This window comes from Arachis duranensis, chromosome 2 (assembly GCF_000817695.3).
Source record: "Arachis duranensis cultivar V14167 chromosome 2, aradu.V14167.gnm2.J7QH, whole genome shotgun sequence".
In the NCBI taxonomy this organism is placed as follows: Eukaryota; Viridiplantae; Streptophyta; class Magnoliopsida; order Fabales; family Fabaceae; genus Arachis; species Arachis duranensis.
In genome coordinates, this window is record NC_029773.3 from 93,098,457 (window position 1) to 93,113,155 (window position 14,699).

General features: G+C 27.5%; 4 protein-coding genes across 4 annotated transcripts; all 4 read left to right on the forward strand.

Annotated features, from left to right (window-relative positions):
* The first annotated feature begins 215 nt into the window (after positions 1 to 215).
* LOC107476388 (thaumatin-like protein 1b) lies at positions 216 to 1,479 on the forward strand. Its single transcript, XM_016096185.3, has 2 exons — positions 216 to 332; positions 769 to 1,479. Exons 1-2 carry the CDS (start codon positions 275 to 277, stop codon positions 1,443 to 1,445), a joined length of 735 nt encoding a protein of 244 aa, XP_015951671.1. The 5' UTR covers positions 216 to 274; the 3' UTR covers positions 1,446 to 1,479.
* A 2,144-nt stretch (positions 1,480 to 3,623) lies between these two features.
* Positions 3,624 to 4,637, forward strand: LOC107476343 (thaumatin-like protein 1b). Its single transcript, XM_016096143.3, has 2 exons — positions 3,624 to 3,678; positions 3,961 to 4,637. Exons 1-2 carry the CDS (start codon positions 3,624 to 3,626, stop codon positions 4,635 to 4,637), a joined length of 732 nt encoding a protein of 243 aa, XP_015951629.1.
* A 1,564-nt stretch (positions 4,638 to 6,201) lies between these two features.
* LOC107476257 (thaumatin-like protein 1b) lies at positions 6,202 to 8,194 on the forward strand. The gene is made up of 2 exons (XM_016096045.3): positions 6,202 to 6,272; positions 7,403 to 8,194. Exons 1-2 carry the CDS (start codon positions 6,221 to 6,223, stop codon positions 8,074 to 8,076), a joined length of 726 nt encoding a protein of 241 aa, XP_015951531.1. The 5' UTR covers positions 6,202 to 6,220; the 3' UTR covers positions 8,077 to 8,194.
* Positions 8,195 to 10,125: 1,931 nt separating this feature from the next.
* Positions 10,126 to 11,321, forward strand: LOC107476258 (thaumatin-like protein 1b). The gene is made up of 2 exons (XM_021136603.2): positions 10,126 to 10,189; positions 10,522 to 11,321. The coding sequence occupies exons 1-2, from the start codon at positions 10,126 to 10,128 to the stop codon at positions 11,184 to 11,186; spliced, it is 729 nt and encodes a 242-aa protein (XP_020992262.1). The 3' UTR covers positions 11,187 to 11,321.
* Positions 11,322 to 14,699: the final 3,378 nt, after the last annotated feature.

Here is a 14,699-nt window from a genome sequence, read left to right on the forward strand (position 1 = left end):
ATTGACACCGCCATGGGAATGATGAAACGTATAATTAATAGGACGATTCCACACACAAAACGGTCAATAGCAGCCATTGGACTTACTCAAAATCATAGCATTCATGCAACAAAATTGCACCACGTACCATACATGCATAGTTGAAGATTCAAGCCTCAATTCCTATATATACACTAATGCACATTAATTGTTACCATGTACTTCATCACTAGCTAGCTACCATAGCAACATTATTTTAGAAAGAAACAAAAATCATTCACTAATTTCACCAACAATGGCGAGTATTCGTGGTGTTGCTCTCTGCCTAGTTAGCTTTCAATTCCTTGTTTGTGGTACGTTTTAAAGTTCCAATCACATTTTGCATCTTTTTCTTCCTTCTATATGTCTCATTTCTACATGCCTATAATGTTAGATATATGTCTATATTAAGATGTCTTTATTGTCAAATTTTGTATGAAATAAATTATATATGGTGGAAAAAAGTTTAATATTATCAACATTATTGGTCTATTTATTTAATGATATATAGTAAAGGGAAGCCATATAAACCATATACTAAAATTAAGAAATTTAATTTTAGTGCATAAAATTTTACATATTCATTCAATAACATATTTTTTTATATGAAAACTTATGTAATAAATATTATAAAAAATAGTTATTTTGTTGATGTAATACTATTTCTTATTAATTATATTATGTTATTATGTATATTATTAATAAATGAATGTATTAATATCAAGCTCTTGATTTTTGTTTTGTATGCAGTGATTGAAGGGATTCCAATTACTATCACAAACAATTGTCCATACACTGTATGGCCAGGATCCCAAGCTAACCAAGATAGTTCACAGCTACCAAAAACTGGTTTTGAATTGTCATCCCAAAAATCCGAGTCAGTCGACGTTCCAGCCAAATGGTCCGGAAAGTTTTGGGCCAGGACAGGATGTTCGAACAATAACGGAGTGTTCTCCTGCGCCACTGCAGACTGTGGCAACCACGTTGAATGCAGTGGTGCTGGAGAAGCCACGCCAGCATCTTTGATGGAATTTACGGTAGACACAAACGGTGATCACGATACTTACGATGTTAGCAATGTTGATGGATTTAACATTCCTTCTTCGATTACCCCACAAGGTGGCACCGGAACTTGTAAAGTTGCAAGTTGTCCGGCCAACATCAATGCTGCTTGTCCGAACGACTTGCAATTTAAAAGTTCTGATGGAAGTGTTGTCGGTTGTAAGAGCGCTTGTGTGGCTTATGGTAAGCCGGAGTATTGTTGCTCCGGACCTCAACATAACACATCACAGACTTGCCCTCCATCAAATTACTCCCAATTCTTCAGCAAACAATGCCCTAATGCTTATAGCTATGCTTATGATGACAATAAGGGCACTTTCACTTGTTCAAAACCTACTGCTTATGCTATCAAATTATGTCCATAAATTTGTAATTTGCTTAATTAATTCCTAAATAAGAGGGACACTATATATTAATAGTATGGTTATGCCTTATTTTTTCATCAGTTGGTGAAAAATTAAGTGCATATATTATATAGATATATACCATTCTAGCGTGTATGTTGGTGAATAAAACACAATCACACTTGTTGATTGTAATAGTGATTTGTCTCATCTAATAAAGTTTAATTCTTCTCTTTTCTTTTTCTTGTTACTTTCTTTCCTTTGACTAACTCTTTCTAACTCATTCCATTTATAATAATCATTCAGTCTATTCATTCTCTCTAAACACTTTTTATTCATTTCTTTAATAAATATATGACCATTATTATCAATGAATTTCATATATAAAGAATTACCAATAATTGAAGTAAATACCAATAATTGATATTCAACTTTTATTTCTAAAATACCATCATAAAAAAGTTAATTAAAAAATATATTTATTCTTTTTAGTTACTTTGGATAATAACTTTTTTCTATTTAAAAATTTCATATAATAAACGACTAAAAATTCTGATTAATAGACATGTATACGTGTTATTATTATCCACTGGTATAAATATAAATAATACAATTACAGGAATTCTGAATCTTATTATTTAGGTGAATTTTATGGTGTAAAATTTGTTTAAATTCTTCATGTGTAGAATTGACGTAGATCTTTTTTTATAAAAATATGTGTTCATCTAAAAGTTATAATTTTTGTCCGATAATAATAGAGTGAGCAGATAATGATCATTTTTATAAATTTTTTAAAACTCATTATGGTAGGTTAATTGTACTTTGAGATAATTACTGTATAAAATTACGTTGATGTACATATTCTTTTTTAAAATATATATATATATATCTAACTTTTAAATATCTAACACATATTTTAATGGATTCATTCACATTTTAACAACACAACATCAATGAATTAAAATTGAATAACCAGAGAAAAAACGCCACAGAAAAAGTTGTCAAACATTTTAACACCCAAAATTAATTTTATAAAATCACTTTTATTCAAATTCTAATTTGTCCAACCACAATCCAAACACACACCTACTTATTTAGCATATGTGGCTTTCAACGTATGAACATAAGACATGAATTAATCAACAAGAACCGAATCAAAGGCATATTCCAGTGGAACAAACTTATATTATATATATTGGGCACGTATGAAATTGTAAAGTTGAATTTATTGGCAAGATCTACTAGCTATTTCGCTAGAACTTAAATTTTTTTTTTCCTTAATAAAAAAATTTGCCTATCCCCAAATTTCAAAATTCCTAATTAGCTAGGTTTATCCAAAACGAACATTTATGTTGATATCTCTACGGATCGGATGATCTACTTATGGGCATATATCAATGAAGATATTTTGAATAATAAATGTAAGATATCACTTATTAGTTTGCACAAAATATTAAGACGACAAAAAATAATCAATTTAAACAGCTTAAATCTATTTTATCTAATATTTATTTATTATTTAATATTAAATAAAATTAAAAGTAATAAAATTTGACAGTTTTTAATTAACTTTTTTCATCAAATATTTTCATAAAGTGAATGTTTTTCATGATACATTATTGGGTAAAGACCATATCTAAATCATATCATCAATGATGATGAGGTTACTATATATATTCATTATAATTAAGGCATGGTGATGAAAAACATCGATCTCAATAAGATAAACTTGAATTAATAAACAAAAGCTACATAAATAATTGTATTTTTAATAGTTTCAATTTTATACCACTAATAATTATTATGCAATTTATCAATGCATATATAGTTGAAGGTTAATCTTTAAAAAAATACAAAAATATTTGGTAATCAAATTAAATTAACTAAAAATAGTTAAAAATTTATCTTATTTAATATTTATTAATTAGTATAGCGATTAATAAATGTTAAATAAGATAAGTTCTAGTTTTTTTTTTGTTTTTCTAATATTACTGCAAAAAAAATTGTTTAAATTTTTTTATTTAATATTTATTAATTGTAGCGACAATTACTTGTAACAACAATTCATAAATATTAAATAAGGTAAATTTAAATTATTTTAACTGATTTTATTTTTATGTTCTAAACATTATTATTGTATGTATATATATGCCTCAAAGCATAGCAATGCACAAATATAATCCAATTTCATTATTAACAATGTCAACTATTCGTGTTTCTCTCTCTCTATTTAGCTTTGCATTCCTCCTTTGTGGTATCTTTATGTTTTCAAGTTTCAACAACATTTTCCATCCTACTTCTCCTTTAAATTAAATTTCCTTGTGTTTCCTTTATCACATGATGTTGTTCTTTGGATCCAATATTATTTAAGAATCTTTATATATATGTCTCAAATTATATTCATATATACAAGATAAAAAGATAATAGTGTAGGTATTAAAAGTAACGTTCATATATATAATATCATATTATGGATTCAAATATCATAATATATTATTTAATATTTTAATTTCTTTGTGTTTCTCTTTGCATGTAGTGGGTCAAGGAACACAAATTACATTCACAAACAATTGTCCATACACTGTATGGCCAGGAACACAAGCTGGTGCAACTAGTCCTCAACTATCATCAACTGGTTTCGAATTAGCATCCGGAGCATCTAACACACTGGATCTTCCGGCCGGATGGTCTGGAAAGTTTTGGGCTAGAACAGGATGTTCCAATAATAACGGAGTATTCTCCTGCGCCACCGCAGACTGTGGTAACCACGTTGAATGTGGTGGTGCTGGAGAAGCCACACCAGCATCTCTAATAGAAATTACTACAGAAAATAATAATGGTGGACAGGATTTTTATGATGTTAGTAATGTGGACGGATTTAATGTTCCCTCTTTAATGAGCCCACAAGGTGGCTCCGGTGCTTGCGGCACCGCGAGTTGTCCGGCTAATATTAATGCTGCTTGTCCGACTGAATTGCAATTTAAAGGCTCTGATGGAAGTGTTGTCGGTTGCAAAAGTGCTTGTGTGACTTTTAATAGACCTGAATATTGTTGCAATGGTGATCATAACACACCACAAACTTGCCCTCCAACAAACTACTCTCAATTCTTCAGCCAACAGTGCCCTAATGCTTATAGCTATGCTTATGATGATAAGAGGGGAACTTTTACTTGCTCAGGAAACCCTAGTTATGTTCTCAAGTTCTGTCCTTGATTTTATGTACATTAGTTTGGGAGGAACGTAACATGGATATATAATTGTGTTGTGACTAATTAAGTTTTTTACTTTTGTTAGAAATAAGAGAAAAGAAAATAAAAAGAAAGAAAAGAAAAAGAATAAAAAATATATAAAGAGAAATTTATGGTTTTTTTTTCCATATAAAATATAATAAATAGAAATTTAACATTTCTTTAATTAATCATAAAGTGTACTATTTTTTATTTAATAAAAGATGTTCATTTAAGGATGAATTTGAATTATGTCAAAATTAGACTCAATTCAGTTCATGATAAAGAAATAATGATAAAAAACAATAGGATAAACAAGACAATAATTGAAATTAATAAAAAAAATTAAATTATAATTGAAATAGAAACAAAAGATAGATTGAAATTGAGTATAAAGAAAATCACTCTACTTTCTACCTAATTTATTGATACAAAAAGAGAGGAACTCCTCAACCTAACTTGTCAACACCATAATTTGGGAATTGAATCGAAGGGATTCCTCAACATTCTACTCAATTCTCCGATGCAACAAAAAATGGACTCCTCAACCTCAATTGTCGACACCATAGTTTCATCACGAAAACAAAAAAAGGGGTTTTAAAACTTTTAAATCATTCTATACTACGACTACAATAACTAAGGAGGTATTTATAACCTCTTATTAGGTTAAAACAAAGAAATCCCTAAAATCCATACAGATAAGACCCAATTTAATAATTAAATAAACAAAATTAAAATATATTAAATTAAAATATCATAAAAATATAAATTAATATCTTTTAAATAACACTTTTAACTCTTCGTATTACGAACATTCTCTAATTTGGCAACAAAATTATTAAGACTTTTATTTTTTATTTTTGGGCATTCTATCATGTGCGGATTAAATATTGGAGTTATTAGGCACATATGCGTGGAAATTTTGAAATTGATGAGTTTATTGAAAAGATTTGTTATTTGTGTGAAATTTCGCGGTGGATTTTTCACCTCAGGTTTAGTAGCTAGATAGCCTAGAATAAAACATTTACGTGTAACAACGGCAAGTTGAAGAAAAATAATCCATTTATTAACTTATTATTATGCACCATTTTATACGTAGAAAGACTTGGTCAACACATCATAATATATAAATACAGAAGGTGGTTGCTATATAGTGAAATAAGTAATAACTATTTTATCTCGAAATTAACATGATAAGCTTTTTATAAGATAAAAATAAAGAAGTAATAAATCAACGAATGAATGTAGAGGAAGCAATTTAGATATTTATTAGAAGATTAACATATCCAATTTCATAATGTTCTTTTAATTTGTCTGATTCAGAAAATTATGTTAGAAAACAAGAAAAATCTGCACCGTATATCACGGCATAAGGACATTTCTACATATATATAGCAGCCCCATATGGACCAATTCATTAGAGCCACGGTGTATTAATTACAATCCAATGAAATTGCACCACGTAACCATGAATATAGTTGAACAATCAAACCTCAAAGCTTATAAATAGTAATAAGCATTGTATGGCACATTCATAATATTTTCTTGATCACTAAGCTAACAACAATAATGGCGATTACTCGTGTTGTTCTCTCCCTAAGCTTTGCATTCTTCCTTTGTGGTATATTTTCATCAAATTCAAACCACCTTAATTAATAACTTCCATATTTTATCTCCTTTTATTTAATTTATTTTTTATTTTTTCTTGCCGTCATACTTGGAAAACAAAAAACAATAAGTTTAGACGATTCAAATTTACTTTATTTAATATTTAGTTATTACATGCATGATACATTAAATAAAATATAAATTAATAAATTTTGCCAGCTTTTAATTTTTACCAAACATTTCCATTTTTCTTATAATTTCTCTAGTTATCACATTTTATTTGAAGTAGTAGTGTCTTATAAGTTATCCCACCTTCATTTTTATATATAGAATAATATTTTTATATCCATGATGTTAATGATGGATGGCACTATATATGTATATTGTGGCAGACTAGTTAAATCATAGGTTAAATACAATTTTGGTCTTTTTTTTTTTCATATAAAATCGTTCTTAAGGTTTAATTTGATTTCAAAATCGTCCTTACCTTAGGGATCAAAATCGTACGAAAGTAGTGGCAGAAGTGGCAGCAGAAGTTAATCATGAACAGTTTCTTCTTCTTCTTCCCTTCTCCCTTTATTTCTTCTCTTCTCCCTTCACAGAAACAGAAACACTCTCTTTTTCTTATTTTTCTTTTTTTATTATATAATTTTTTTATTATGGATAATTTAGTCCAAAATTTTAATATTTAAGTTAAAAAGATGAATTTAAAACTTGGTTTTAAACCTTAGGAACGATTTTGTATGCAAAAAAAGTTAGAGACGACAAATTTTTTTAACCTATATCTTAAGAACCAAAATCGTACTTAATCCTTAAATCATTTATTTATTTATTTTAACTTGAAAGTAGATTACTTATTGCATTGAATCCTACATCCATCCAAAATTTATTATATTTTTAAGTTCATCTGACTTTTTCAAAATAATAATTCATTGGACAATCATTTAATTTCTTCTAATAATAATTTCGAATATATATCTTTATGAATATATTACATTATTATTATTATTATTATTATTATTATTATTATTATTATTATTATTATTATCAAACCCAATATTGACATTATTCACATTAAATCTTCTATAATATTATTTATTCAGATATATATGAATATTAACTTGACATAATTTGTTTTTTCAGTTGCTCATGGAGCTCAAATAACCCTTACAAACAAGTGTTCATACACAGTGTGGCCAGGATCACAAGCCAATGCCAATAGTGCTCAACTATCAACAACCGGTTTTGAATTGCCAAGTGGCCAATCCAAAACAGTTGATGTCCCAGCACCATGGTCCGGGAAGTTTTGGGCTAGAACAGGATGCTCCAACAATAACGGAGTATTCTCTTGTGCTACTGCAGACTGTGGCAACCACCTTGAATGCAGTGGAGCCGGCGAAGCCACACCAGCATCTCTAATGGAATTTACCATTGCATCTAACGGTGGACAAGACTTCTATGATGTTAGCAACGTTGACGGATTCAATGTTCCCTCTTCAATTACCCCGCAGGGTGGATCTGGTACCTGTAACGTCGCGAGTTGTCCAGCTAACATCAATGCTGCTTGTCCGGCCGCATTGCAATTTAAGGGATCTGATGGAAGCGTTATTGGTTGCAAGAGTGCTTGCGTGGAATTTGGCACTCCTGAGTATTGTTGCACCGGCGATCACAACACACCGGCGACTTGTCCGGCGACAAACTACTCCGAATTCTTTAGCAACCAGTGCCCTAATGCTTATAGCTATGCTTATGATGACAAAAGAGGAACTTTCAGTTGTTCAGGAAGCCCTAATTATGCTATCAACTTCTGTCCATGAACTTAAATTAATGCATACATTATATATATGGCATTAATATTAATTAATCAATAATTTTGCTATGAAAAAATAAGTGCATATATCAATGCATAAATAGATTCATAGCACATGCTATATATGTGGCATTGTTATAGTGTTTGTCATGAAATGTAATAAAAGATATATAATTTTTCTTCTTCTATATATATATGATTTTTCAACAGCAAAGTTTCGCATATAGCAAATAATTTTGTTCTTTTTATTACTCACATAACCACCTATTGCAAATTTACTTATCTCGTCCATATACTACTTGTAGTTTTTTTTTTAATTAATAATTACCGGCATATCCAAGGTTGAGGGGGTTTATACTTTATAGTTTAATTAGCAGTGTCTCAATTCATAGTTAATTCCAAAAATAAACGACAAGTCGTTCGTGCAGAGTAACCTATATCAATTATTTTAAATTACTTGGACTATAACATGCATGGTTTAGATATTTGTTGGGGCTTTATTTATTTACAATTGAATTTCTAAAATTTTAATAATATCATGATAGATGTATACTAAACCAGTCATTAGTCACCAAAAAAAAAAACCAGTCATTAAAATAAAATATATATTAAAATATTTATAAATATATTTATATACAAATATATAATAATTAATTTTAACGTGCAAATGATATTTGTATTTTTTAATAATCTAATACGTTGTATACTTTGTGTTCTTATTAGTAATATGCGAATTCTTCCAATTTTTTGGTTTCTTAAAATAAGACAATTTCGATAAAGATACTAAATTTTTTTTTAAAGAGGTTTATATGTATCATGATATTATTGGACATTTTTTTTAAATCAGTTAATAATTTTTTTTTAATAAACCAGAATAAAATCAGTTTATTATAGTAACAATAATAAACTCAATTATTCACATTATAATTATTAGATTCGATTTAATCCGATTAATTTACACAATCGAATTATGTTTAAATTTTTTGATAAAAAAGATAAATATATCATTGATTTTTGTTTTAAAAAAATAATAAAAAAACATAATCCAACAAAATTAATCGGTTCGATCGAATCTAATAATAATTGAGTTTATTATTATTATTATAAAAAATTAATTTTATTTTAATTTATTAAAAATTTTAAAAATAACCAATTCATTAATATATCTAATAATAATACGAGACATAAGTATCTTTATAAAAAAATGTTTTAGATGTGTCTTTACGTGAGCATCCTCCTGCTCAAAAAATATAATACGCGGAAACTCCTATCTTCACGAGTCTTTATCTCTTTTTGTTGTTGTTGTTTTTTTCTTTAATAGTTCTTGATCTACTCTTGTGAACGTAGTCACGTTTTCTCCAGATTTTTTAACTAGATTTACGGGAAAAGTGGTAACGTGTATGTAATATGTATTGTCTTAAAAAGGAAATCTCTTTTAATTTGCTCTTATTTTTCCGAAAATATTTAATAACAAAAAAAAATAAAAACTAATCACAACTTAATTATCTTATTTAATATTTATTAATTATTTAATAAATAATAAATAAAATAAATTCTAACTATTTAATATTCATTACTTTGTTTTTATCTAGTCATTCTTTAATTTAAAGATTAAAAGTTACAACGAACAAATCGGACTTTAGTTTTATTTATGAGTTCATTGAAAGAAAAAAAAAACTCAGTTATGCATGTCAAACCAAAACTATTATTGGAGAAAAACCTAACAACAGAAACTTGAGAGAGAGAAAAAAAAAAGATTTACAACACGTCATAAAAGATTAACACGAAGATTTCTTCTTCCAGAAAACCATGTTGAAAATAAGAAAATATGGCATTATATTAATTAATTTCTATACATATATATATATATTGCGGTCAGCAGCAGCCATGGACTAACTCATAGTCATCAATATGGCATTATATTAATTAATTTCTCAAAATTGAAAATTCAACCTTCAATTACTATAAATAGCAAGGCATGTTAATTGTTATTAGCACATACTTCATACACCATAGCAACATAACAAGAAGAAATCAATCACCAATTTCACCAACAATGGCGATCATCATCACCCGTGTTATTGCTCTCTTCTTCCTTGGTTTTGCATTCCTTGCTTGTGGTATGTTTAATTTTCATGTATTTTTTCATCACATTTTCTTTTAGACTACTAGTGCCTCTTAATTATCACATGATCAAGCATCAAGATTATCAAAAATATTTGAAAAATAATAAAAATTAGCTTAAATCAACTTAAAATTGTCTTATTTTATATTTGTATAAATACATAGTATTAGATGTAATAAATATATAACTTTAAATATTATATATAGATATTAAATTAAATAAGATAATTTTATATTATTGTCTTCTTAATATTATTGTAAGATTATAGATATGTACATGACTAAATAATGTGAATTAACCATGACTCTTAATTTTGTTTTTTTTTTTTTTTGGTTACCTTCAAGAACAAATGTCAATATACTGTATGGCCAGGAACCCTAACTGGTTCTCAAAAGGCGCAATTGTCACAAACTGGTTTTACATTGGCACCTGGAGCAACCAATTCTTTGAACCTTCCATCTTCATGGTCTGGTAGGTTCTGGGGTAGAACTGGTTGCTCCAACAACGGCGGAAGGTTCACTTGCGCCACTGGTGACTGTGGTACTGGTCAAGTCGCGTGTAATGGCAATGGTGGAGCCACACCGGCAACCCTAGTAGAAATTACTGTAGCATCTAATGGTGGACAAGACTTCTACGATGTTAGTAATGTGGACGGATTTAACCTACCTCTTTCGGTTAGCACTCAAGGCGGTAGAGGCACTTGCAAGACCTCGAGTTGCCCGACCAATATTAACCGGGCTTGCCCGAGTGAATTGCAAGTGAAAGGCTCGAATGGAAACGTTGTCGGTTGCAAGAGTGCTTGTGTAGCTTTTGGCAAACCTGAGTATTGTTGCACTGGTAGTCACAACACTGAAAAAACTTGCCCTCCAACAAACTACTCTAAATTCTTCAAACAACAGTGTCCTGATGCTTATAGCTATGCTTATGATGATCTTAGGAGCACTTTCACTTGCTCTGGAAAGCCTAATTATACCATTACATTCTGTCCTTAAATATTATAGCTTTGAGTAGCTAGAAAGGGATAGATCTTAATAACTAATTGTTGTGCCTTAGTTATACTTGACAAAAAATAACTGCACACAATTATTATACAGGATAAAAAAAAATAATACTACTAATAATCATCACGTCCCTTTGTGATTGCATTGTATTAATAATATATATATAGTGATTTCCAATAATAATAAAATCTTATTATAGTGTTATACCTTGTTTGTTTTATGTGATGATACTAACTTAAGTATTACGTACTCTTTCAATGTTGTATAACTGAACATGTAACGTATTTATTATTTATGTTGTCTTTATTAGGATTTTTGTATGCTAGTCAGTAGTAATTCATTATCAAAGTTATATAGTTGATTCCAAAATCGAAATGATATATAGTTAATGAAATATATATAAAATACAAATCATTTTTTGTTTTTCAATCATAATGGTGACATGATATACGTCTATTTTAGACTTGGGGTGCTTCTTCTTTAATTTATGGTCCTTAATTATTACTCTCTCATAAATATATTGACTGATATATATACCTCACCAAAAAAGTATATATATGACTGGAATCACCAACGGTAGGTACAAAAAACGTAATAAGTAAATATTTTAGTGTATGAAAATAAATTGTCATGAATTAGACCATAACAATAAAATCTTATCTCATTAAAAAAAATTGGCTACATAAATCAAATTTATGATATTATTATATCTTATTAAGACTGTTAAAATAGATCAAATTTGTCAAATCAATTTATTTATCTATTAAAACGAACCCACTTTTATTTCTAAAATTATATCTATTTAAATTTTGAGTTAAAAGACTGAACTCAATTAACTCAAAAAATGACGGATTAAATAAACGATTTACTTAATTTTTTTAATTTTTTCAAAAAAATATGGCTGGACAATATTTTTCATGATCGAATTGAAAACCCAACCCGTCGATAAAAAAGCAATTTGTTGAAAATTTTTTATTTAAAAATAATATTTTTTGTTAAAATATTTTTTAAAAAATAAAATAAAAGAATAAACAGGTTGGTCCGTTTAAATAAAATTATAATATATAGATTTTTTTTACCACCTCATATATGGTATTTTTAGGTTATTATATAATTGATTATATTTATGTCTAGCATAAATGTTCATATATGAGTTAATTTCAAAACAAAAAGTTCTAGTAATTAGATTTATAATTTTTTATGTGCCTTCTCTTAGTATTAATTTAATTTTTTAAGAGAAGTGATATCATGATATAATATTAGAATTTTTATAATCTAATAATCTAGAATTTCATTATTGATAACTCCAAAATAAAATTTAACATAAGATAAATAAAAAAATTATGCAAAAATTTATACAAATTAAATCGAAAAAAGAAGTTCTTATATAAAAAAAGTGTTAAAAATATAATTATTTATTTGTTTTTTTCTATCTGTTTAAATTTTTAGGAGATATAATATTACTAATAAATGAGATGCTATATAATAAAGAACAATGATGCATTTTTATTTTTAGATATTTCAAAGAATTACTAATAATGGAACCACAAAATGTAACCCATGGTATGTAGTTTAGTCTTGATTGAACGACCAAATTAAAGAACAAATTCATTTTACTAGTAAAAGGACGTGATTTTATTTTATTATGAAAATTGAAAAACGCCAGATGTAATTACTTGACACATATGGCAAGTTTTATCCTTTGATCTTGTCACTCGTTTGTGCTTATTACAAAGACTTTTTCTCCTCACATAATCTTCTTATGTGTAGTGCGTTTAACTTTCTTTGTTGTTTGAATCTATTTTAATTAAATAAAAGAAAATAAGAAATCTCTATTGTGCTGAATTAACGGTCAGAAAATTATTACCTAATAATAATGAAGGATAATTTGCAATGGTTAATTAAAATATGGTTAAGTTAGCTTCAACTTTAATTTATTGCCATTTAATTATTAATATGAGACTTTTCAAGGTAATATATTATATATCATGATGGAGTTAGCTACTAATTATATTCATCCATAGTCTTTGTTAATAAACGAAATATTTGGTAACTAATGAAAATTAGTCAAAAATAATTATAACTTGTCTTATTTAATTTTTATTAATTGTTGTGATGATTAATGAATGTTAAATAAGATAAGCTTTAACTTTTTTTTTATCTTCCTAACATTACTGATTAATAAATTATTTTTTTCCATTTATTATGATAATTTCTCATAATATAATACTAATATATAGACAACAAGAATTGACATAAATGAAAAAATTAAAATAGTATCTCTCATCACAAGAATATATGATTCCGAATCTTTTAATTCTTATCAGAACTAAAATAATCCATTTAGTAGATTTGGCACAATCTATAGATGTGAAATTCACCTGAGTTTTTTTTTTTTTTTCAATGAAAAGTTATTATACAAAAGATTGGACGACTGAATCTAAGCTTCCACATATATTTCATCATTTTTGGTTTAAAAATTAAAATTTACAACAAATGATGAAAGAGAGTAATGAAGATCATCATTATCATTTTATTATTAGTACTTATATTAATTTGTGGAGATCATTTTTATTTTTGTTATTTAATTGAGTTTGGCATGCATGCATATATATGTAGATGGTAATTCAATGTATTCTAACTAGGTAGCGCAATTCTCGCCATAAATTGAAGTGTGCTTGAAGTGACACATTCTTATTGATTTCATCATCATATGTTGAAAAATTATCAAACTTCTAAAATGACACGTCTTCTGATATTTTTTCTTTTGTTTATTTTTTTTCCCGAAAAGTTAAACCCATCTTCCTATATTTTTATTTTAAAATAAAATAATTTCTCTTCTCAAATTTTATTCAAGGGAGATATACCATTTTCAGAGAAATATACGATTAAGGGAATTAATATTTATGTACTTTTATTTTTTATAGTATTCGCTAATCCTGCCGATAACTAAAAGATTATTTCATAATTTGAACTTTATTATTAAGAATTTGTTGGTTGATGAGTTACTGTATTTATAAAGCGAAATGCGAATACATATATTTGGTTAAATAGTGAATTAGTCATTCAACCAACTCAAATTAATTAAAAAAGAAAAAAAAATTTATTCGAAACATGTTTTTTTTTTTTTTATCAGAGTGAGAGATTAAGAATTTTGTAACATCATAGATAGATAGCACTTTCAGTATCAGAGTGGCTCAAGAACCCTAACCCTTATTCGAAACATGTTGAAAAAGAAGCAAGAAAAGTAGAAAGTAAGATCACCTTCCATTGTTATTGGGCTTTTCTATATCAACTAGTGGGCTATGAGATTTTTTTCCAAACTCGTAGAATCGGATTTTGAATTTTTTATAACAGTTTTCTAAAGACCCAAAAAAAAGCGATGGTTTCCTAAACCAATAAACTTTAAAAAAAAAAAACAATTAAAAAAAATTGTGCACATGCAAATGTAATAACCCCAAGACTTGCACGATTAGTTAAAAATGTTAGTGTCTTAACTAACTT

Bases quoted from the DNA above. Each gene is read 5' to 3' on its own strand.
- LOC107476258 (XM_021136603.2), top strand. From the start codon at position 10,126: ATGGCGATCATCATCACCCGTGTTATTGCTCTCTTCTTCCTTGGTTTT. The intron at 10,190-10,521 runs GTATGTTTAATT...GTTTTTTTTTTT, and splicing joins TTTTGCATTCCTTGCTTGTG to TTTTGGTTACCTTCAAGAAC.
- LOC107476257 (XM_016096045.3), top strand. From the start codon at position 6,221: ATGGCGATTACTCGTGTTGTTCTCTCCCTAAGCTTTGCATTCTTCCTT. The intron at 6,273-7,402 runs GTATATTTTCAT...TTGTTTTTTCAG, and splicing joins CTTTGCATTCTTCCTTTGTG to TTGCTCATGGAGCTCAAATA.
- LOC107476343 (XM_016096143.3), top strand. From the start codon at position 3,624: ATGTCAACTATTCGTGTTTCTCTCTCTCTATTTAGCTTTGCATTCCTC. The intron at 3,679-3,960 runs GTATCTTTATGT...CTTTGCATGTAG, and splicing joins CTTTGCATTCCTCCTTTGTG to TGGGTCAAGGAACACAAATT.
- LOC107476388 (XM_016096185.3), top strand. From the start codon at position 275: ATGGCGAGTATTCGTGGTGTTGCTCTCTGCCTAGTTAGCTTTCAATTC. The intron at 333-768 runs GTACGTTTTAAA...TTTTGTATGCAG, and splicing joins CTTTCAATTCCTTGTTTGTG to TGATTGAAGGGATTCCAATT.